Raw genomic sequence first — 22,842 nt, 5'->3', positions numbered from 1 at the left:
CAGAGTGAGTATGAGCAGAGAGGGAGAGAGCAAGAGAATACCAAGCAAGCTCTGCACTGTCAGCTCAGAGCCTGATTTGGGGCTCAGTCCCATGAACTGTGAGATCATGACCTGACCCAAAATCAAGAGTTGTACACTTAACCAACTGAGCCACCCAGGCACCCCAGTTATTATAACTTTTTGTGGTATAGTTTGAAATCAGGAAGTGTGATACCTCTAGCTTTGTTCTTTTTCTGGATTTCTCTGGCTATTTGGGGTTTCTGTGGTTCCACAGATTTTAGGGTTGTTTGTTCTATCTGTGAAAAAATGCTACTGAAGTTTTGATAGGGGTTGCGTTAAATCTGTAGATTGTTTTGGGTAGTATGGAAATTTTAATAATAATTCTTTCAATCCATGAGCATGGAGTATCTTTGCTTTTATTTGTGTGTTCTTCAGTTACTTTCATCAGTGTCATATAATTTTCAGTGTACAGATACACAGTGTACAGGTTTGCCTCCTTGGTTAAATTTATTCCTAAGTTTTTATTCTTTTTGATGAAATGTAAATGAGATTTTTAAAATTTCTCTCTCTCTCTCTTTTTTTTTTTTTTGCTTATTTATTTTTGAGAGAGAGAGAGTGAGCCGGGAGGGGCAGAGAGAGAGGGAGACACAGAATCTGAAACAGGCTCGAGGCTCTGAGCTGTTAGAATAGAGCTTGACACCCGGCTCAAACTCATGAACTGTGAGATCATGACCTGAGTCGAAGTCGGACGCTTAACTGACTGAGCCACCCAGGTGCCCCCTAATTTCTCTTTCTAGTAGATGGTTATAGCATATAGAAATGCAACGGATTTTTGTACGTTGATTTTATATCCTACAAATTTACTGAATTAATAGTTCTAATGATGTTTTGGTCGTGTCTTTAGGGTTTTATATATATGTGTCATCTGCAAATAGTGACAGTTTTACTTCTTCCTTTCCTATCTGGATACCTTTTATTTCTTTTTCTTGCCTAATTGTTCTGGGTAGGACTTCCAATACTATGTTGAATAAAAGGTGAGAGTTGGCAACCTTGTCTTGTTCCTAATCTTAATGGAAAAACTTTCAGCTTTTCACCATTCAGTATTATGTAATTGAAATGCAACCTGTGAAATGCAGCAGGAACCCAGACCCCTGGATATATGTTCCTGTTGCATTTCATAGGTCTGTTTCCTTCTCCTGCATTATCTTCACACTGTCTTGATTGCTCTAGTGTTATAAATGCTATAGTGTTGCAAATGTTTTTTATTGATTGATTTGATTTTGAAAAAAATGTTTATTTGAGAAAGAGAGTGAGCAAGTACATGCGTGAGTAGGGGAAGGGGGAGAGGGAGAGAGAGAATCCCAAGCAGGCTCTGTGTTGGCAGCACACAGCTTGATGCGGAGCTCGATCTCATGAACCATGAGACCATGACCTGAGCTGAAATCAAAAGCCAGATGCTCAATTGACTGAGCCACCCAGGTGCCCCACAAATGTTATTTTAAATTTTATTTCCAAGCTTTTTTCTTAGTGTATATGAATATAGTTGACTTACTGTATATTGTTTCTGTTTCTTTCTGGTTTGTTAAATCCTCTTATTAATTCTAATACTTAATCCGTAGTTTTATTTATTTTTTAAGTTTATTTATTTATTTTGAGAGAGATGTGAGCAGGAGAGGGGTAGAGAGAGAGGGAGAGGGAGAGAGAGAGAGAGAAAGAGAGAGAGAGATTGAGAATCCCAAGTAGACCCCACACTGCCAGCACAGAGTCCAATGTGGGGCTCGAACTCATGAACTATGAGATCATGACCCAAGCTGAAACCCAGAGTTGGGTGCTTAATTGACTGAGCTACCCAGGCATCCCTTAATCTATAGTTTTAAAAAGATATCCTGTATTCTCAATTATTTCATTAGTTAATTATAGTTTTATTTCTTGCTTTTTGGTCTATGTACTTTTTATTTCTTTTTCTTATTGTGTTACCTTTAATAAAATGTTGGAAATTGCCTTATTCCTGATCTCAGGGTGAATGCTTTCAACTTTTCACTGTTAAGTATGATGTTGCTGAACATTTTTTTATAGATTCTGCTGACCAAATTAAGGAAGCTCTCTTTTGCTTATTGTTTTCTGAGAGCTTTTTATTTTTTTAAGTTTATTTCTTTAAGCAGTCTCTACACCCAGTGTGGGGCTGGAACTCATGACCCTGAAATCAAGAGCCACGTGCTCTACCGACTGAGCCAGCCAGGAACTCCCTGAGAGTTTTCTTTTTTAATATTTTGAGCAGTTGTGTATTTTCACATGCTTTTTATTTATTATCATGTAATTGTTTTTCTTTTACCATCTTAATGTAGAGAATTATAATGATTGATTTTTAATGTTACACTTTAGATTTCTACGAGAAACCCAACATGGTTATGATATATTATTGTATCTGTTGTCACTTTCAGTATGCTATTATTTTGTGTAGAATTAGGATTTACTTTGTGAACTATATTGGCCTGTAATTTTTCATTCTCGTATTTTCTTTGCTTCCTTGTTTTGGTAATATCTATATGCTTTAAGTCCTTTGAGATTTAGTTGTAATCTTTTAAGATTTTTTTCATATATTTTCTTTTTTTCATATTTTTTTCTGTCACTTGACTGTGATATCTGTAGATATGGGTTTTTAAAATACATTTTGGATTCACTACAATTCTTTTTTTTTTCCTGTATAGCATAATAGAATTTATGTGAATTAAATACACACATAACACTATGTGTGTTAAAAAGATAACTATAGATTTAAGGATGCATATCAAAAGCATTAGGGGTGCTCTGTAAAGATTGGGAGTGAACTAGAAAACAAGCATAAAAAAGAATAAAACAGTATTAAAGGATGGAGACTCGCATGAACTAAAGATGTTGGTGACTCCTTTCTCTTCAGTTTCTCAGTGCATCCCATATGCTGTTTTCTTTTCAGTCAGGATTAAATCAAATGAAGTATTTTTGTTTTTTATTTTATTTATTTATTTTTTTTATTATATGAAATTTATTGTCAAATTGGTTTCCATACAACACCCAGTGCTCATCCCAAAAGGTGCCCTCCTCAATACCCATCACCCACCCTTTCCTCCCTCCCATCAAATGAAGTATTTTTGGATTCACTGAGCTTCTTGATCTGAAAGTTGTTGTTTACTTTAGTTCTGGAAAATTCTCAGCTGTTATTTCTTCAGAATATAGTTTATGTCTCTTTATTTCTCTCTTCTTCTTTCTGGAACTGTTACACCCTCTGACTTTATATTCTTTTTTAACCTTTTTTTTCTGTAGTTTCCATTTTTATATTTTCTTGCTGCATCCTTGATATTGTATTTAATCTTTTTTATAGTACACTAAATCTCTCTTCAGCTATGTACGGTCTTTGCCAAACATATTGAGTTATCAGTTGTCGATTATATACTTTTTCTATCTAGAAATTATACTGGGATATTTTAAAAATTTGCTCTTCTTCGCAAATAGTTTCAACCTTGACTTTATTTCTTTAAACATAGTAACCATAGCTGTTTTAAAGTTCTTTTGTGTGATAATGGAAAAATCTGCAGTATGTGTGTGTGTGTGTTTCTGTTATCTATTTTTTTCTGCTTGTTCTCATAATGCAATGTTGTGTCCTATGCCTGATTATCTTTATGTTCTGCTCATTGTCCTTGAAAAATAATTTTTAAAGATTCCTTGAGTATCTACAATAAAGTTACATTTCTCTAGAAAGAATTTTTATTTGCTTCTGCTAGATTCTTATGGGCACTACCAGTTTGAAAACATTTGAGATCCTATTCATAAGTTGAGGTTTCTTTCACAGTCCTATGAAACCACCTTTGTTAACAGATTTATCTGAAATTAAGTTAATGGCAACTTTCTGGGATGAGACAGTTTTTACTTTCTTCATATCTCCGCCTCCCTTTCTTCTCTTTTATGCTTTATCTACTTGGCACCTGGGCAGCTATCCTATAGAAGGTGGTTATTTTTGCTTCAACCTTAAGTGAGTTTAACTCTTCTGAATTCTGTTTACTATAATAGGTCTCTTATTAGACTTCATACTTTGTCAGACCCTAGGTTTGCACTCCCTGTCTCTCACACCAGAGGTCATCAGTGTTGTTATTTAATTTTACTCAATTTGGCAGATACCCACAGGATGAACATGGCTTTCTCTGTTCAGCTTAGTTCTTGGCCCATGGTCTTTTTAGAATTTAGCATTTGGCTTTATAATTTTTTACTATTTTGCTAGGTCTTTGATACTTTTAGGAAGGTTTAAAAATATTTTATTCAAAATTGTAATTGTTTTTAGCTGGAGGGTTTATCCAACTAACGTAGCCCGTCGTTTTCAGGAATGGAAATTTCCCTTTTAGAAAGTTTCTTGCATGCACACCTGTGATGGTTAATTTTATGTGTCAAGTTGGCTAGGCTATGAAGGGTAAGCCAGTTTTATTTTATTTATTTTATTTTATTTTATTTTATTATTTTTAAATGTTTATTTTGAGAGAGAGAGTAGGGGAGGGGCAGAGAGAGAGAGAGAGAGAGAATCCCAAGCAGATTTTTCACTGTCAGCTTAGAGCCTGACACAAGGCTTGAACTCATGAACCATGAGAGCATCACCTGAGCTGAAATCAAGAGTCTGACGCTTATCCAACTGAGCCACCCAGGTGCCCTAGGGTAAGTTAATTTTAAAAAAATACAAAAAAATATATTGATCAAATGTATTTGGTCAAACACCTGTTTAGACATTGTTGTGAAGGTAATTTTTAGATGAGATCAACATTTAAATCAGTAGACTTTCAGTAAAGCAGATTATCCTCCATAATGTGGGTATTCCTATCCAAATAGTAGAAGTTCTTAAGAGGAAAAACTCATGTTCCTAAAGGAAGTCTGCTTTGAGACTGCCTTTGGTCAAGTTGAAATATCATCTCTTCTTTGGGTCTTCAGCCTACTGTCCTGCCCAGAGGATTTCAGGTTTGCTGGACTCCCAATCACATGAGCCAGTTCCTTAAAATGAATTTTTTTCTCTCTTTCTCTGTACATATACATCCTACTGGCTCTGTTTCTTTAGATAATGCTTACTAATATAATACCTATCAGAATGGCTAGGATAAAAAAAATAGTGATGACACCAAACACTGGTGGGGATTTGGAGAAGCTGGATCACTGATACATTGCCAGTGAGACTGTAAAATGGTATTACCATTCTGGAAAATAGTTTGGTAGTTTCTTTCACAACTAAAAGTGGACTGTATTCATTCAGCCCAGCAATTGTTCTCTTGGATATTTATCTCTAAGAAATGAAAACTTATGTAGAAACTTGTATATGAATGTTCATGGTAGCTTTATTCATAAAAGCCCAAAGTGAAAATGACTCAGATGTCTTTCAGTGAGTGCATGGTTAAACCATAGTATGTCCATACTATGGAATATTACTCAGCAATATAAGGAGTGAACTGTTGATACAACAGCTTGGATGAACCTCAAGGTAATTATCATGAGTGAACAAAATCTAGTCTTTTTTTTTAAATTAGATGAGATTGATTGATTCATTCATTTTTCAAAGTAATCTTTACACCCAACATGGGGCTTGAACTCACAACCCTGAGACCGAGTCACATACCCTACTGAGCCAGTGAGGCACCCCTGAAAAAAATTCAATCTTAATAGGTTACATACCCTACTGAGCCAGTGAGGCACCCCTGAAAAAAATTCAATCTTAATAGGTTACGTGATGTAGGATTCCATTTTGTGTATAACGCTGTTGAAATAAACAATTATAGAAATAGAGAACAGAGTAGTGTAGTGGGTATGGAAACAAGCTGCATGAGGGAGCTACTGGTGATGGTACAGTACTATATTTTGATTGTAGTGGTAGCTACATGAAGCTATACATAAAATAAACTTGCACAGAATTATACACACACCCACACACAAATGCGTGAATGTATAGGTGGAAGAATTTTGTAAGTTCTGTGTATTGTACCAAAGTCAGATATACAGTTTTTATAGTGTACTATTAATATGCAAGATCTTAACATTGGAAGAAGCTGAGTGGTGTATGGACACCCTGTACATTTCTTTCCAACTACCTGTGAATTGATATTTATTATTGTGAAAAGTTGAAAAGAGAAGTTTCTTGTAGCCTGACTCATACTGAGAAAGATATTTAAGTCTTGGCTTTTGGTAAAAGGCAGTTACTTCATTCTTTCTCTTTCAACTCTGTAGGGTTTAAAGATTGAAATACTATTAGTATTCATAGCATCCTTACAAAATGCGATATATCAAGGCAAAGTTAGGAAGCACATGGTCTGGCAGCCTTGGTATGAAGCAGTTACTGAAGGGTCACACCTTGCCTGCAATTTAGGAATCCAGCTTTTAAGATGTGGTGTTTAGGGGAAGAAAATTTAGTTTGTGCAGGTACTAAGGTAACATAAAAAGCCTCAGCCACAGAAACTATGGATGCATCACAAAACACAAGTGGTGTCAAGATTAGAATAGTATTGATGACAAAACTGTTATTCAGTGCTAAACCTGAAGTATTATGGGATACAGGTGGTTATATCTTTATGGTAAATGTACTTTTACTTGAAAAACCTAGATAAATGATTTTTTTCAGTTAAAAACTTTTTATATTACAGGAAGTAAATGTTAATATGGAGAATCATTTTAAAACTGATTCATCATCCTCTACCTTTGCTCTTCAAAGTTCTTCAGAGACCATGTTTTCTATTCAGCTACTAGATTTCAAAACAAGTTTGCTGGAAGCATTAGAAGAATTACGTATGAGAAGGGTAAGCTCATTTTTATAATGCTTTAAAATTTTTTTAATTATTTATCTTTTAGTTAATATACAGTACACTGTTGGTTTCAGAAGTAGGAGGAGGGTGGCTCAGTTGGTTAAGCATCTGACTCTTGATTTCTTCTTAGGTCATGATCTTACGGTTCTTTTTTTAAAGTTTACTTATTTATTTTGAGAGAGAGAGAGTGAGCACACGCACAATCATGGGAGGGACAGAGGGAGGGAGATAGAATCCCAAGCAGGCTCTGTACTCGCAGTGCAGAGCCCAGTGTGGGGTTCGAACTAATGAACTGTGAGATCATGACTTGAGCCAAAATCAAGATTTGGACCCTTAACCAACTGAGCCACCGAGGCACCCCAAGATCTCGCAATACAGCTCACAAAGATATTGGCAAAGGACATATCTGATAAAGGGTTAGTATCCAAAATTTATAAAGAACTTACCAAACTTAACACCTGAAAAACAAACAACCCTGTTAAGAAATGGGCAGAAGACATGAATAAATACTTTTCCAAAGAAGACATCAGATGTCTACCAGACACATGAAAAGATGTTCAACATTAGTCCTTATTAGGGAAATACAAATCAAAACCACGATGAGCTACCACTGCACACCTGCCAGAATGGCTAAAATTAACAACACAAGAAACAACAAGTGCTGACAAGGATGTGGAGAAAGGGGAACCCTCTTGCACTGCTGGTGGGAATGCAAACTTGTGAAGTCACTCTGGAGAACAGTATGGAGGTTCCTCAAAAAACTAAAAATAGAACTACTCTAGGATCCAGCAATTGCACTAGTAGGTATTTACCCAAAGGGTACAGGAGTGCTGTTTCCAAGGGACACATGCATATCTGCATAAAATTGTAAAAGATGTTTGGTTTCAGCAGATATGTATTGTTCAAAACTCCTTAAAAGCATTACACTTCTGAGACTCTTTGTGTCTAAATTTGAAGCATATGTTGTTAACTCTCTGTAAGATAGATTGGAGTTGGTACAATTTTGGAGAGAAGAAAATAAATTATAAAATTATTGTAATCTAGGGATGAGGTCATTAGGATTTATATATAACTGTGAAGATAGAACAGGAGAGACAGGAAGGAGAATCAATAGAATTTGGTGATTTCTTGAAAATGAGCTGTGAGAAAAGATCTGAAACAACATTTTTATTATGTGAACTTTGTTCTAGGATTTAAAAATATTGAAATTTGTTATATTAAGAAAATTTAATTACCATGATAATCCTATATAAAAGCTATTTATTATCTGTATAACAAAAACCTATTTAATAAAGAAGAAATCCTGCTTAAAAAGGGTGTGTTGGATAAGCATTAAAAAGTGATTTTTGTAAAAATAGCTTAAAGTGGTATCTTTTCTAAGTTAAAGCAACTCTAGGTAACAATTTAAAACCTCATATTCATGTTTTACTATGTTCTAAGCATTATATTTGGTCTGTTTCTATTTCCATTTAAAAAAAAATAAACTTCCCTTAAAAATCTTTTGAAAATTTCAGGGTAGCAATAGAAATGGTGTTTTTAATAGCTAAATGCAGAACTAAATACTACTTTAAAAAAATGTTTTATTTATTTTTGAGAGAGAGGGTGGGGGGGAGAGTCAGAGATGGGGACAGAGGATCCAAAGCAGGCTCCATGCTGATAGCAGTGAGCCTGATGTGGGACTCAAACTCAGGAACCATGACAGCATGGAGCCTGATGTGGGGCTCTAACTCAGGAACCGTTAAGATCATGACCTGAGCCAAAGTTGATGCTCAACCAACTGAGCCACCTAGGCACCCCAGTAAATATGACTTTTAATAACATTCTTTATTGAAAGAACTTTATTTGTAAGAAGGGAAAAAATTCCTCCTTTTTATTGGAAGAAGATACATGTTGATTTAGTATGGTGGCAACACTTTATCCCTATTGCTGGACTTTAACTTTTCCCTCATATTTTATTAGGAAAATTTCGAAAATACATAAATGGTGAAAGAATTGCATAGTAAACACCCATATACCCACCATGGTAGGTAGAATAATGGTATCCCACTGATGTCCACATCCTAATCCTGAGAACCTTTGAATATGTGACCTTACATGGCAAAAGGGATTTTGCAGATGTGATAAAATTATGGATTTTGAGATGGAGGGATTGTGCTAGATTATTCAGGTGGACCCAATGTCTTCACAAAGGTTTAGAATAAGAAGCAGGATAATCAATATCAGAGAAAAAGATGTGATGACAGAAGTAGGGGCATGGTCAGAAAGAGATTTGAAGGTGTTATGCTGCTGCTTTGGAAGATGGCAGAAGGAAGCCATGAGTCAAGGAATGCAGGTGGAAGCTGGAAGAGGCAAGGAATTTTTCTGTGGAGACTTCAGAAGCTCTGCAGTCCAGACAACATCTTGATTTTAGTTAAGAACATATCAGACTTCTGATTTCCCAAACTGTAATAGAATAAATATACACTGTTTTAAGCCAAAAAATATGCTGTCATTTGTTACAGCAGTAATGGGAATCTAATACACTCACTGCCCAGATTCTACTCTTGGTCTCATATATATTCTTCTATCATTGGTCTTATTTTTTTGATGCATTTCCATGCAAGTTTGAAATGAGTATACTTTAGTATGTATATCATTAACTGAAGTTCAGCATTTATGTATTTTTCTTTTAATATAAGGTGTATATACAGTTGACCCTTGAACATGGGTTTGAACTGCACAAGTACACTTATATGCAGGTTTTTTTTCAATAAATACAGTACAATGCTGTAAACATATTTGTCTTATAAATTTCTTAACATTTTTTTCTCTAGCTAACTATTGGAAGAATACAGTATATAATACATGTTACAAACAAAATATGTGTTAATGAAGTGTTTATGTTATTGGTAAGGCTTTTGGTCAGTAGTAGACTATCAGTAGTTGTTTTGGGGTAGTGGAAAGTTATATGTAGGTTTTCAACTGTGCTGGGGGTTGGTGCCCCTAACCTTCATGTTCAAAAGTCAACTGTGCAATGAAGTGTATAGTTCTTAACTGCACCATTTGATGAGTTTTAACAAATGTCATCTGATTCTTTGTCAAGATATAGAACATTACTAACTCCCCCAGAAAGTTGCTTCATGTCCTTTGTCACTTATTCCTCATCCTTATCCATCCAGAGTCAACTGTTGTTCCAGTTTTTTCCACCATGGATTAGTTTATCTCTGTTCCAGAAATTAATGTAAAAGGAATCATTATAATGTATGTTCTTATGTATAAGGCTTATTTTATGCAGTATAATATTTTATTTATTTTATTTTTATTCACAGTATAATATTTTAAAGATGAATTTGTGTTGTACCTATCAGTAGATTTTCCTTTTTATAGCAGAATACTATTCCGTTGTATAAATGTAATACAGTTGGTCCATCTGTTGATGGTTACTTAGGTGGTTACTAGTTGTTGGCTATTATGAATAAAGCTATGGGAATATTTTTGAACAAAATGTTGGGAGGCATGTATGACATACTAAGCAAGAGATCTTATTTGGGAACTATTTATGGGATGTTGATTACCTCACATGCCCTCTCTGCTCTCTTCAGTCTTCATTGAAAAATTTTAATATTTCCGCATGGTAGTCTGAAGAAATATTTTTGTTTAGCATTTTAAAAAGAAAGCAAAAAATATGCAATTAAAGGTAATAATTGTATTTAATTTGTAAAGCTAAAAAAGGGAGAACTAAAATACTGAACTACAATTATTAATGGAATTAATGGAATTGGATGGAATTGATTGTTAGGTCCTTGTATTGTTTAGGAAATAAGACATTGACCAGCTGTAGACTTTGTTTAGTTATGTAGGCATATTAAAGTTTTCAGGATAATCAGCAAATCAATAGAAATAGGGTTTGTATCATCCCAAATAGTAGAGAGAAAATATGCAATCATAAATTATCTTCAATTTGTTATTGCAAATAGCTGTAAAGAAAGAATAATTTTAGGTTTTAGCTGTCTCTGAAGCTTTATCCTGGTAAAAATGTTGATGCTGTCTTCTGTGTATTCCAGAAACTGGCCCAGCTAATCTACATTTTTCTAATTAGTTTTAATACTGACAGGTCTGTTAATAGTAAACTCAAGGCTTTCTTTTCTCTTTCCTTTCTCCCTCAAATGTCTTTATTTTGCCGTGGATTTGTAGATTGCCATTTATGTTCTGTCAGTATTTTAAAGAGATTATTGAATTCTTTTGTCGTAGTTGAGAAAGTTGATGTTCATTTAATTGCCCCTCTGTTTCTTTCTATTTGCTCATTAGAGCTTCTTTTCCCCTTTATTTGGCTCCAGTTTTAATGAGTCTAGGTGAGAATTTATTTACATTTTGTGAGACTCATTTTGGTTCCTGAGTCTTAGGAAAATTTTCACCCATGATCTTTTTGAGTACTGCCTCTCCCCTATCTTCTGTTGTCTTCTTCTGGAACTCCCATTAGATAGCATACTGGACCACATCATTTTATCTTTTATGATTCTTAACTCTTTTATATTTTTTATCTATTTGCCTCTCTATTGCATTCTGTGTAATTCATTTTGTTGTTTCCTAATTATCTCTTCAGATGTTTTTACTTGCTAGCTAATTGCTTAGAGTCTTAAATTTCAATAACTATATTTTTCATTTCTGTGGTTCCTTCAAAGAATCTGCTATGGGAGCCTGGGTGTTCAGTTGGTTGAACGTCTGACGTCTGCTTAGGTCATGGTCTCATGGCTTGTGGGCTTGAGCTCTATGTCAGGCTCTGTGCTGATAGCTCAGAGCCTAGAGCCTGCTTCAGATTCTGTGTCTCCATCTCTCTCTGCCTCTACTCCCACTCTCAAAAAAAAACAAATATTAAAAAAAAAAAGAATCTGCTATGGTCTGAATATTTGTGTCCTCCAAAATTCAAATGTTGAAACCTAATGTCCAGTATGAGGGTATTAGGAGGTAGGGTCTTTGTGAGGTGATTAAGTCAGGAGGGATAGAGCCTTCATAAATGGGGCTAGTGCCCTAACAGAGTTCCCTAGCCCCTTATACAATGTGAGGTTATGAACGGGGGAGCACCTCTCATCAGAAACAGAACCTGATCATGTGGGCACCCGGATCTCAGACTTCTAGGTTCCAGTACTGTGAGAAGTAAATTTCTGTTTTTTATAAGCCACCCAGTCTGTGGTATTTTGTTTTAGCAGATTGAACAGATAAAGATAGCATCTAAAAATTTAAAGTAATGTCAATCAAAACCCAGTGGGATGTTTTTCAGAATTTGACAGGATGATTCTAAAGTTGTATACATAAGAAAAATGTATGATTATATATGTAGATCATTGCCTTGTACATCTTAAGCTGATACATCATTATATGTCAGTTATATCTCAATGAAACTGGAAAAATAAAAAAGTATGAGTATAGACAAGAACCTTTTCAAAAGATAAGAATGAAGTGCTACTTGCTTTATTAGATATTTAAAACATGCTCTACTATAATAATTAAAAATGTGATGCTGTGGTAGGAATAAGTAAATCAGTTAAAGAATAAATCAAGTGGGAGAAAAAATGGATAGTCAGTCAATAAATGACATTTGGATAATTCATAATACTTCACATGCAAAAATAACTTTTAGGAGAAAAAGTAAAATGCTAAGAAAAGTATATGTATGCTAGAAAAATATAAGACATAAATTTTGTAGTCTAAGGAATAGAGATTAGCTTACCTGAAAGAAAAAATGGCTAGATATGATGACGTACAAATTATTAGCTTCTATGGGATAAAATCTGCCATAAACAAAGTTTAAAAACCAGTGGTTGAGAAAAGATATTAGCATCATGCAAAATTGAAGAAAGGATCAATATCTTATTTACAAACATACAAATCAAAAATGCCACAATAGAAAAATAAAAAGTAAATACATAAATAATCATAAAATATACAAAAATATGCTTAACTTTACTATTAATAAAATAAAGGCAAATTAGTGAAAATACATAAAAAAGATGAACAATCCCCAGTGTTGGCAAGATTTTTTAGGAGTATTATTCTATCCTTTCTTTACTGATGTGAATTAGTACATATGATAAATAGAAATTGACTTATCTCTAAATTTAAAATGTAGAATTTCCTGATTGTTAAGTATGAAGAATTTATACTTTTATCTAGGATAATATCTTGTGTGGGCTTAATTGGGTAAAGATTTTTTACAATGATAATATCCTATAGTGTTTTAATGGGAAAAATTATAAACAGTATATATGTCTACTAACAGAGGGTAAATAAGTGATACTATTACATTAGTGACTTTCAATAAATGATTCTTCTTGGTATTCATACCCTTGAGTAGATTACTCCCATATTATCTTAGTCCTGGTCATGTGACTTGCTTTGGCAAACGATACATTCATAAGCATGAAACAAACCAGAGGCTCGATGAGTACATTAGAGCTTGTTCTCTTGGAAGATACCCTTTTGGAAGTCAGTTGCCATGCCGTAAACTCAGAACAGATTATTTAATGATGGAAGGTACATGAGGAGAGACACTGGAGTGGGAGAACATTATGATCATTGCAGCCCCAGCCAAGCTACCAAGTGAATGCCTCTGCATGAGTAACCTGATCCGTATTACGTGAAGTGGAAGAACTGTCTGAGCTCAGTCAATGTATAGATTTGTGAGGCTTAATAAATTGTTATTTAAAATTTTTTTTAAGTTTATGTATTTATTTTGTGATTGAGAGAGAGAATGAGTGAGCAGGGGAGGGGCAGAGAGGGAGGGAGAAAGAATCCCAAGCAGGCTCTGTACCATGAGCACGGAGCCCGATGTAGGGCTTGAACTCACAAACTGCAAGATGATGACCTGAGCCAGAACCAAGAGTCAGATGCTTAACTGACTGAGCCACCCAGGCACCCCAATAAATTGTTATTTTAAATCACTAAGTTTTAGGGTTTGATATGCAGAATTAGTGACTGAATCAGATATGTAGAATATTATGTAGCTCTTAAAAAGAGTAAGGTAGGTACATATGCACTAACATGGGAGATGTAGATGGTACATGGTAGTGTAGGACCATAAAAATGACCCTGCAAGCAAAAATTTTTTTCTTAAAAAAAAAAATTAAAATTTGTGATTGTTCTGTGACTTAAAAATATTTTTGGAAACATTATATACTCTCTTCTATTATAAATAAAGAAAAATGAAAAAAAATATTTAGTATACTATAATTTAAAACATTAGATACATTGAGGATTAAAGTGTTTTATTTCTTTGTGAAAAACTGATCATGATAACTTGGACAGTGCTTACTTTATTGTGTCACTCACAATATGGAGTTAGCATTATTTCTCTGCCTTTGCAAATTATAATACTCCTGTTCAGGTTTGGATCAGCTTCCCATCTTTTACCTTTTGCATTTTCAACATTGTCACATATCTTTGAGAACTCCTTCAATGTGCTATTTTTGCTGGCATTACTAATTCTAGGACATCTTCATCCTTTTTATCACACTCAGTTTCCTTCCACAGTCACTTTTCATTTATGTTGATATGTCTATCTTTGTTCCTCTGGCTTCATTTCTAGGGTCTCTCAAATGGCAGTAGTGTTAACATTATTATGGTCAGCTATTCTCCTTCTCCTCCTCCTCTTCCTCCTCCTCCTCCCCCCCTTCTCCTCCTCCTCCTCCCCCTCCTCCTCCCCCTCCTCTTCCTCCTCCTCCGCCTCCTTCAATTCCTCCTTCTCCTCCCCCTCCTTTTATAGCAATCTGATTTTTATTCCAGTATTTAGAATGTATAATATATATATTTGAATGGATATGCAATGATGTATGAAATAATTTTATAAAAAAAAAGCTTTCCAGAGGAACATATTTAAACTTAAGAAAAATTCCACAAATGGTTGACACATATTCTACATTTAAATTTGAATATTTTTTCACATGAAATAATTACAGCTAATCATTCAGTAAAATATAAAAGCACAAAAATGGAATTCAGCTCACGTATCTATCAGATAGTCTTTCTCAATAAGACTGAAGTCAAAGTAAAAATAGAGAGGTATATGATCGTATTGAATTTTGTGTCTACCAAAAGGAAAGGAGCATGAAAATAGTATTGCAAACTGGCCAATTGACCATAGAGATTTTCTAAAGGTACATATATAGTACCATAAAATTTCACCTTTCCATGGAGAAATAAAAGATAAATAAAATGTTAATTTTTAAAAATGTTTTAAACTGCTTTTTTTTTGGAGAATATTACTGGGTTGACAAATCTAATTTTATTTTGAAAAATTAGCGAGAAATGAACATTCACAACCCAAATGAAAAGTATTAAGAATAAACTATATGAAACCAAAGTAGTCTGACATAACCAAAGGTTAATAATTAATATATAAGATATCACTGCAGTCAGGATTAACTTATGTGTATTTTCCCCACTTCTACTTCATGTTTCTCATTCAGAGTATTCTCTTCTATTGAAAGTATTAAGTGTGAATTTTACAGTATGTTTTAAAAATCTAAAACATACCATATTTTTGCTCAAATTATAATAAAACTTACAGGGTAATATGAATCACATTCCTTTATTAGATATGTAACTATATTATAATTATTGTAAGTTTATTAATATATCCCATTGATGGACTGACAATGTAGCTATTCTGTAACTCCATTTATATTTTATTTGAATTTTACTTCCAATGTTATTCTCTTTTTTCTTTTTCTGCACTTCCATTTTTTTGGCTAATTCCCTTTTTGGATTATCTGTTTTTATAAAATGTTATGTGGATTTATCACTAGGAGACAAGAAAGGAAAACACCTTACATGCTTTACTGTCTTGGCATAGACTGAATAACAGACACACATGACTAGTCATTGACAGACTGTGAGATAAGTGACAGGATTGATCACGGATCATGATCTGTTATTTAGAAGCAGTTTGTGGATTGAAGAGTTAGCAGTGAAGTTTGTGCAATTACTCGCTGTCTTGTTCAACTGAAATTTGAACCATGTTGCTGGGGAACTGGTGGTGTTTGACCAAATAAGGCAACTGAAATTTGTGTGTATTGGAATTTTGAGGGCTGCTTGTATATCATTAAGTGAAAAATGCAAGTTGTTTTTTAAAAATAAAAGTAAATGTATAGTCACAGAAAGCAGTTTTGGAAGGATATATATTTAATCATTAACTATGGTTATTTCAGAAGAGTAAAAGTTCTTTATAGTGTTCTTGTACCCATTGTGTAATTTGAGGCTGTTTTACAGTAAAAGATATAACATCATAGGGGTGCCTGGGTGGCTCAGTTGGTTAACCCGACTTCAGCTCGGGTCATGATCTCATGGTATGTGAGTTCAAATCCCACGTCGGGCTCTCTGCTGATAGCTCAGAGCCTGGAGCCTGCTTCAGGTTCTGTGTCTCCCTCTCTGTCTACTTCTCCTCCACTCACACACTCTCCCTCTCTCTCAAAAATAAATAAACATTAAAATTTTTTTTTTTTTTTATCAGGGCGCCTGGGTAGCTCAGTCAGTTGAGCGTCTGACTTCGGTTCAAGTCATGATTTCATAGTTTGTGAGTTCAAGCCCCATGTCGGGCTCTGTGCTGACAGCTCAGAGCCTGGAGTCTGCTTTGGATTCTGTGTCCCTCTCTCACTGTGCCCCTCCCTCGCTCATGCTCTCTCTCTCTCTCTCAAGAATAAATTAAACATTAAAAATTTTTTAAATAAATAAAAAAATAAAATTTTTTATCATTATATAAAGTATTTGGCATGCCATGAGATACTATGTTATCTGTTAACACCAATATAAAAACCAGACAATAAAAAAAATATGTGATTTGGATATTAGAATTTAAATAGAAAATGGGCATTTTAAATAGAAAAGGAAATTTATATTATAATTAACACATTGAAGAAATTAGAATTGAGAAAAAAAGGTAAGAGATGGAGAATTTTATCTGAGGCTTGAAATCTTAAAAAAAAATAATCAAATGGAAATTCTGTAAGTAAAATATACAATACTCCAAATTAAGAACCCCATAGATTTAATAGCTCCTTAGACACAGCAGAAGAGAAGATTAGAGAACTGGATGATAGTAGATAATAGTAAAATGCCACCTGCAGATTTAGAAAACTCTGTAAAACCCAAGTGTGATGAATACAAAGGAAATCACTCCCAGATGTATCATAGGACTACTGAAAAACCAAATGGAAAATCTTAAAGGCAGCCCAAAGTGGTAAAATACCCATTAGTTTCAAAGGCACAGTAATACCAATTGGTAGTGGACTTCTCAATAAAAATCATTCTGCCCAAAAGACCAAAGAGAATTTTAAGTGCTAAAAGAATAACTAACAACGTAGAATTCTATTCTTCCAAAATATCTTCAAAATGAAAGTGTGAATCTTAAGTGAATTACATTTTAAATGATTTTTTTCTAAGTGGAAGAAGCCAGATTCAAGAAGCTGTTGTATTATCCAGTGTATTTATATGACATTCTGGAAGAGACAAAACTATAGGGATGAAAACAAATCAGTGGTTACCAGGTGTTGATAGGGATTGACTATAAATGGAATGCATAAGAGAATTTTTGGGAGTGATAGACCATTCTGTATGGTAAAGTGGTGGTGGAAACATTACTCCACACATCTCTCAAAACCTGTAAAACTAACACCACAAACAGTGATACTATACAGTATGCATAAATACTATACAGTATGCAAAAATTCAGTCAGGATTCAGAAGAATTCCAAGATGGAATGCAGACTGTGAAAATATATGTAACTGTTTCACTAACATATGACATCACTTCAGGGAAAGAAATGGGTGAGAAAAGAAGTTGACTTAAGTAACTTTGAGAAACTGTATTTTGACTAGATACTACAAGGATAAAACCAAAAACGTACATAAACACTGTCTCTAGTTGGTAAATTTGTTTCTTGTGGGAGTAAGACTGAAACTACAGGTATGCTAGGGTTGAACAAATTAGCAAACTGTAATGAGGGCTAGGTAGAATGTTTTTCTATGTTGAAGGAAGAAGTTACACATAAGCAAGAGGAGAGGCTAGAATGAGCTCTGTGGTGCTAGATTAGAGTTGGAGGTCTCACTATGAACTTATGATTTCATTATATGCAGATAGAAACATACAGAATTATAGACATACATATGTACATGGGTTAGTATATTCTGCTGGAAAGGCCTAAAAATAGTGACAACTCAGTATCAGCAACTATATATAGTGCCCGGATCTTGGTTCTAAATATCATTATCTAATAAAAGCAACCAGGACTTCTTGGAGAAATGGTTATTCTAGGGTTGGGCATCTTGTAGTGCTGCAAAGTATGAAATAACATGTCAGAAGGATACAGAGGCCAGCCTGGAAGAGCTCCCCATGGACAAAGCTGGAACAATTTGGGCAATGAAATAAGAATAGTATTGGATTATAACCCAAAGAATAAACTAAATATCCATTATTTCCTACTAATAGAAATAAATGATTGAAATAAATGGGGGAGACAATAAATCTTCTTTACGGGAGATTACAATTAATGTAGGAGAAAGGAGAGAAATAGAAAATTGCCCTTAGAACATTACAGTAATAGCGGCACCTGGGTGGCTTAGTCGGTTAAGCATCCGACTTCAGCTCACAGTTCCTGAATTCAAGCCCCACATGGAGATCACTGCTGTTAGCACAAAGCCATCTTTGGATCCTCTGTCCCCCTCTCTTTCTGCCCCTCCCTCTGTTTCTCTGTCTCTCAAAAGTAAGTAAACAATAAAAAAAATAAGAAAAAGAACATTACAGTAATAATTGCTGCAGGCAGGATCCACTGATGAAGGCTAAAATTAGTGGATGAAACTTATAGGTGAAACAGAATAGTTGTATAGTCACACAATATCTTCCCCAAATGATTTGGTAAGTTAACTGTTTTTTTTTTCCCCAAGGTTTTATTTATTTTTTAGAGAGAGAGAGAGAGAGAAGGAGGGGCAGAGAGAGAGGGGGGCAGAGGATCCAAAGCGGGCTTTGTGCTGACAGCAGCCTTCTCCATGCAGGGCTTGAACTCAGGAACTGTGAGATCATGACCTGAGCTGAACGCTCAACCGATTGAGCCACCCAGGTGCCCCTACTGTTTTTTTTTTTTCCTTTTTTTTTAATTGAAGTATAATTAACATACAATGTTATATTGGTTTCAGGTATACAACATACTGATTCAACAGTCTTGTATGTTACTCATTGCTCACCACAATCAAGTGTTGTCCCCATCTGTCATCATACTATGTTATTACAATATTGTTGACTATCTTCCTCATGCTATACTTTTCATCTTCATGACTTATTTTATACCTGGAAGTTTAATACATCTTAATTCCCTTTATCTATTTCATCTATCCCTCCACCCACTTCCCCTGTGGAAAACACCAGTTTGTTCTCTGTATTTAAGAGTCTATTTGTTTATTTCTTTGTTCATTTGTTTTATTTTTTAGATTCCACACATAACTGAAATTCTATGGTAGTTGTCTTTTGGTATCTGAATTACTTCACTTAGCATAATACCTTCAAACCCATTCACGTGGTCCCAAATGATCTCATTCTTTTTTTTATGGCTGAGTAGTAGTCTATTGTATATTCATATCACATCTTTATTTTTTTATTTTTATTTTTTTATTTTTTTAATTTACATCTAAGCATATAATGCAACAAAGATTTCAGGAGTAGATTCCTTAATTCCCTTTACCCATTTAGCCCATCCACCCTCCCACAACCCCTCCAGTAACCCTCTGTTCTCCATATTTAAGAGTCTCTTATGTTTTGTCCCCCTCCATGTTTTTATATTATTTTTGCTTCCCTTCCCTTATGTTCATCTGTTTTGTGTCTTAAAGTCCTCATATGAGTGAAGTCATATGATATCTGTCTTTCTCTGACTAATTTTGCTTAGTATAATACCCTCTAGTTCCATCCACGTAGTTGCAAATGGCAAGATTTCATTCTTTTTGATTGCTGAGTAATACTCCATTATACACACACACACACACACACACACACCACATCTTCTTTATCCATTCATCCATTCATCCGTTCATCCATCGATGGACATTTGGGCTCTTTTCATACTTTGGCTATTGTTGATAGTGCTGCTGTAAACACATGGTGCATGTGCCCCTTTGAAACAGCATACCTGTATCCCTTGGATAAATACCTACTAGTGCAATTGCTGGGTTGTAAGGTAGTTCTATTTTTAATTTTTTGGGGAACCTTCATACTGTTTTCCAGAGTGGCTGTACCAGTTTGCAAAAGTGCAAAAGTGTTTCTCTGCATACTGGACAACATCTGTTGTTGCCTGAGTTGTTAATGTTAGCCATTCTGACAACGTGAGGTGGTATCTCATTGTGGTTTTGATTTGTGTTCCCCTGATGAAGAGTGATGTTGTGCATTTTTTCACGTGTTGGTTGGCCATCTGGATGTCGTCTTTGGAGAAGTGTCTGTTCATGTCTTTTGCCCATTTCTTCATTGGATGATTTGTTTTTTGGGTGTTGAGTTTGGTAAGTTCTTTATAGATTTTGGATACTAACCCTTTATCTGACATGTCATTTGCAAATACCTTTTCCCATTCTCTTGGTTGCCTTTTAGTTTTGCTGATTGTTTCCTTCGCCGTGCAGAACTTTTTATTCTGATTAGGTCCCAATAGTTCACTTTTGCTTTTGTTTCCCTTACCTCCGGAGATGTGTTGAGTAATAAGTTGCTGCTGTCTTTATTTATTTTTTAATTTTTTTTTTTTTACATCTTCTTTATCTTCCTATTAGTGGACACTTGGGTTGCTTCTATATCTTGGCTATTGTAAATATAGTGGTGCATCTGTCTTTTTGAATTAGTGTTTTTTTTTTTCCTTTGGGTAAGTACCCAGTAATAGAATTACTAGATCTTATGGTATTTCTATTTTTAACTTTTTGAGGAATCTCCATACTGTTTACCATAGTGGCTGCACCAATTTACATTCCCACCAACAGTCCACAAGGGTTCCTTTTTCTCCACATCCTCACCAGTACTTGTTATTTCTTGTCTTTTTGATCCTAGGCATTCTGACAAGTGTAGGGTGATGTCTCATTGTGGTTTTGGATTGTGTTTCTCTGATGATTAGTGATGTTGAGCAGCTTTTCATGTATCTGTTGATCATTTGCATGTCTTCTTTGGAAAAATGACTATTCAGGTCCTCTGCCCATTTTTTAGTTGAGTTATTTGTGTTCTTTTTGGCTTTGGGTTATATACATTCTTTTAAAATAAATCTATAAATATATGGATTATATATGTAATTAATGTTACACTAGTTTCAGGTGTATAACAGTGATTTGACAAGTTTACTTTTTGCTTTGCTCACTACATGTATAGCTACTATCTGTCACTATACAACATAATATAAGTTCTTTATATCTTTTGAATATTAACCACTTATTAGATATATTATTTGCAGATATCATCTCTCATTCAGTAGGTTGCCTTTTAATATTGTTGATTTTCCTTTACTATGCAGAAGCGTATTATTGTAGTGTAGTCTCAATAGTTTAGTTTGCTTTTTTCCTTTATCTGAGGAGACATATCTAGAAAGATGTTGCTAAGACATATCAAAGAGATTATTGCCTATGTTTTCTTCTAAGAGTTTTTTGGTTTCATATCTCACATTTAGGTCTTCAATCCATTTTGGGTTTATTTTTGTGTATGGTGTTAGAAAGTGGTCCAGTTTCATTCTTTTGTGTATAGTTGTCCAGTTTTCCCAGCACTATTTGCTGGAGAGACTGTCTTTTCTCCATTGTATATTCTTGCCTCTTTTGTTGTAGGAATCAAGAGTCAGGCACTCAACCGACTGAGCCACCCAGGTGCCCCCAGTTATTTTCTTATAATTGATTTCTAGTTTCATAATATTATGCTCGGAAAGGATGCTTGATATGATTTCAGTCTTTTTTAAATTATTGAGACTTGTGGCATAATGTGTGACTCCCCTGCTACAGTCTTTGTTTTAAAGTCTATTTTGTCTGAGGGGCGCCTGGGTGGCTCAGTTGGTTGAGCATCGACTTTGGCCCAGGTCATGATCCCACGCTTTATGGGTTCAAGTCCCACATCAGGCTCTGCTGACAGCTCAGAGCCTGGAGCCTGCTTCAGATTCTGTGTCTCCCTCGCTGTCTGCCCCTCCCCCACTCTGTCTTTCTGTGTCCCAAAAATAAACATTAAAAAAAAGTCTATTTTTTCTGATACAGGTATTGCTACACTGACCCTTTTTCCCCCTCCGTTTGCATGTACTATGCTTTTTCAGCCCTTCACTGTTGGTCTGTATGTATCTTTAGGTCTGAAGTGAGTCTCTTTTAGGCAGCATATAAATGGGTCTTGTTTTTTAATCTGTTCGGTCACCTCTACATCTTTTGACTGGGTCATTTAGTCCAGTTACATTTAACGTAATTACTGATACTTGTGTATATATTGCTATTTTGGTCATTGTTTTCTGGTTGTTTTTTATAGTTCTTTGTTCCTTTCTTTTTCTCTTGCTCTCTTCCCATGTCATTTGATGGCTTTCTTTAGTGTTTTACTTGGATTACTTTCTTCTTGTGTGTGTGTGTGTGTATCTATTATAATTATAGATTTTTGATTTGTGGTTGCCATTAAGTTCCTATATAACATCTTATGTGTATAGCAGTTTATAGTAAGTTGATGGTCACTTAAGTTTGAACACACTCTAAAAGTACTAAATTTTACTACCTCCTCCACATTTTATGTATGTCATATTTTATATCTTTTTATTCTTTGTATCCCTTTGATTTTTGTAGATATAATTGATTTTACTACTTTTGTGTTTTAACCTTCATACTAGTTTTATACGTGATTAATCCTACTACCTTATTATATGTTTGAAAATTTTTTCTTTTGTAATTTTCTTCTAAGCTATGACCTTTCTTTCCCCACTCTTAAGTATTTCTTAAACATTTCTTAGAAGGCTGGTTTCTCCTTCTATTCTGAATGACAATCTTGATGGGTAGAGAAATCTTGCTTGGAGGTTTTTTCCTTTCAGCATTTTGAATATATCATGCC

At 34.6% G+C, this 22,842-nt stretch overlaps 1 protein-coding gene across 1 annotated transcript in view; it reads left to right on the top strand.

The window, feature by feature from the left end:
- The first annotated feature begins 6,644 nt into the window (after positions 1–6,644).
- The window catches only part of CCDC73 (coiled-coil domain containing 73), a 126,922-nt gene continuing 110,724 nt past the window's right edge, over positions 6,645–22,842 (top strand). The window contains exon 1 of the mRNA XM_045484886.1: positions 6,645–6,794. Within this exon, the coding sequence (XP_045340842.1) occupies positions 6,657–6,794 (138 nt within the window). The 5' untranslated portion in view covers positions 6,645–6,656. The remainder of the gene's footprint in view (positions 6,795–22,842) is intronic.

Source organism: Leopardus geoffroyi, chromosome D1, assembly GCF_018350155.1.
Source record: "Leopardus geoffroyi isolate Oge1 chromosome D1, O.geoffroyi_Oge1_pat1.0, whole genome shotgun sequence".
Classification (NCBI taxonomy): domain Eukaryota; kingdom Metazoa; phylum Chordata; class Mammalia; order Carnivora; family Felidae; genus Leopardus; species Leopardus geoffroyi.
The sequence above is the reverse complement of the archived record's forward strand: the minus strand, read 5'-3'. Positions and strand labels throughout refer to the sequence as shown.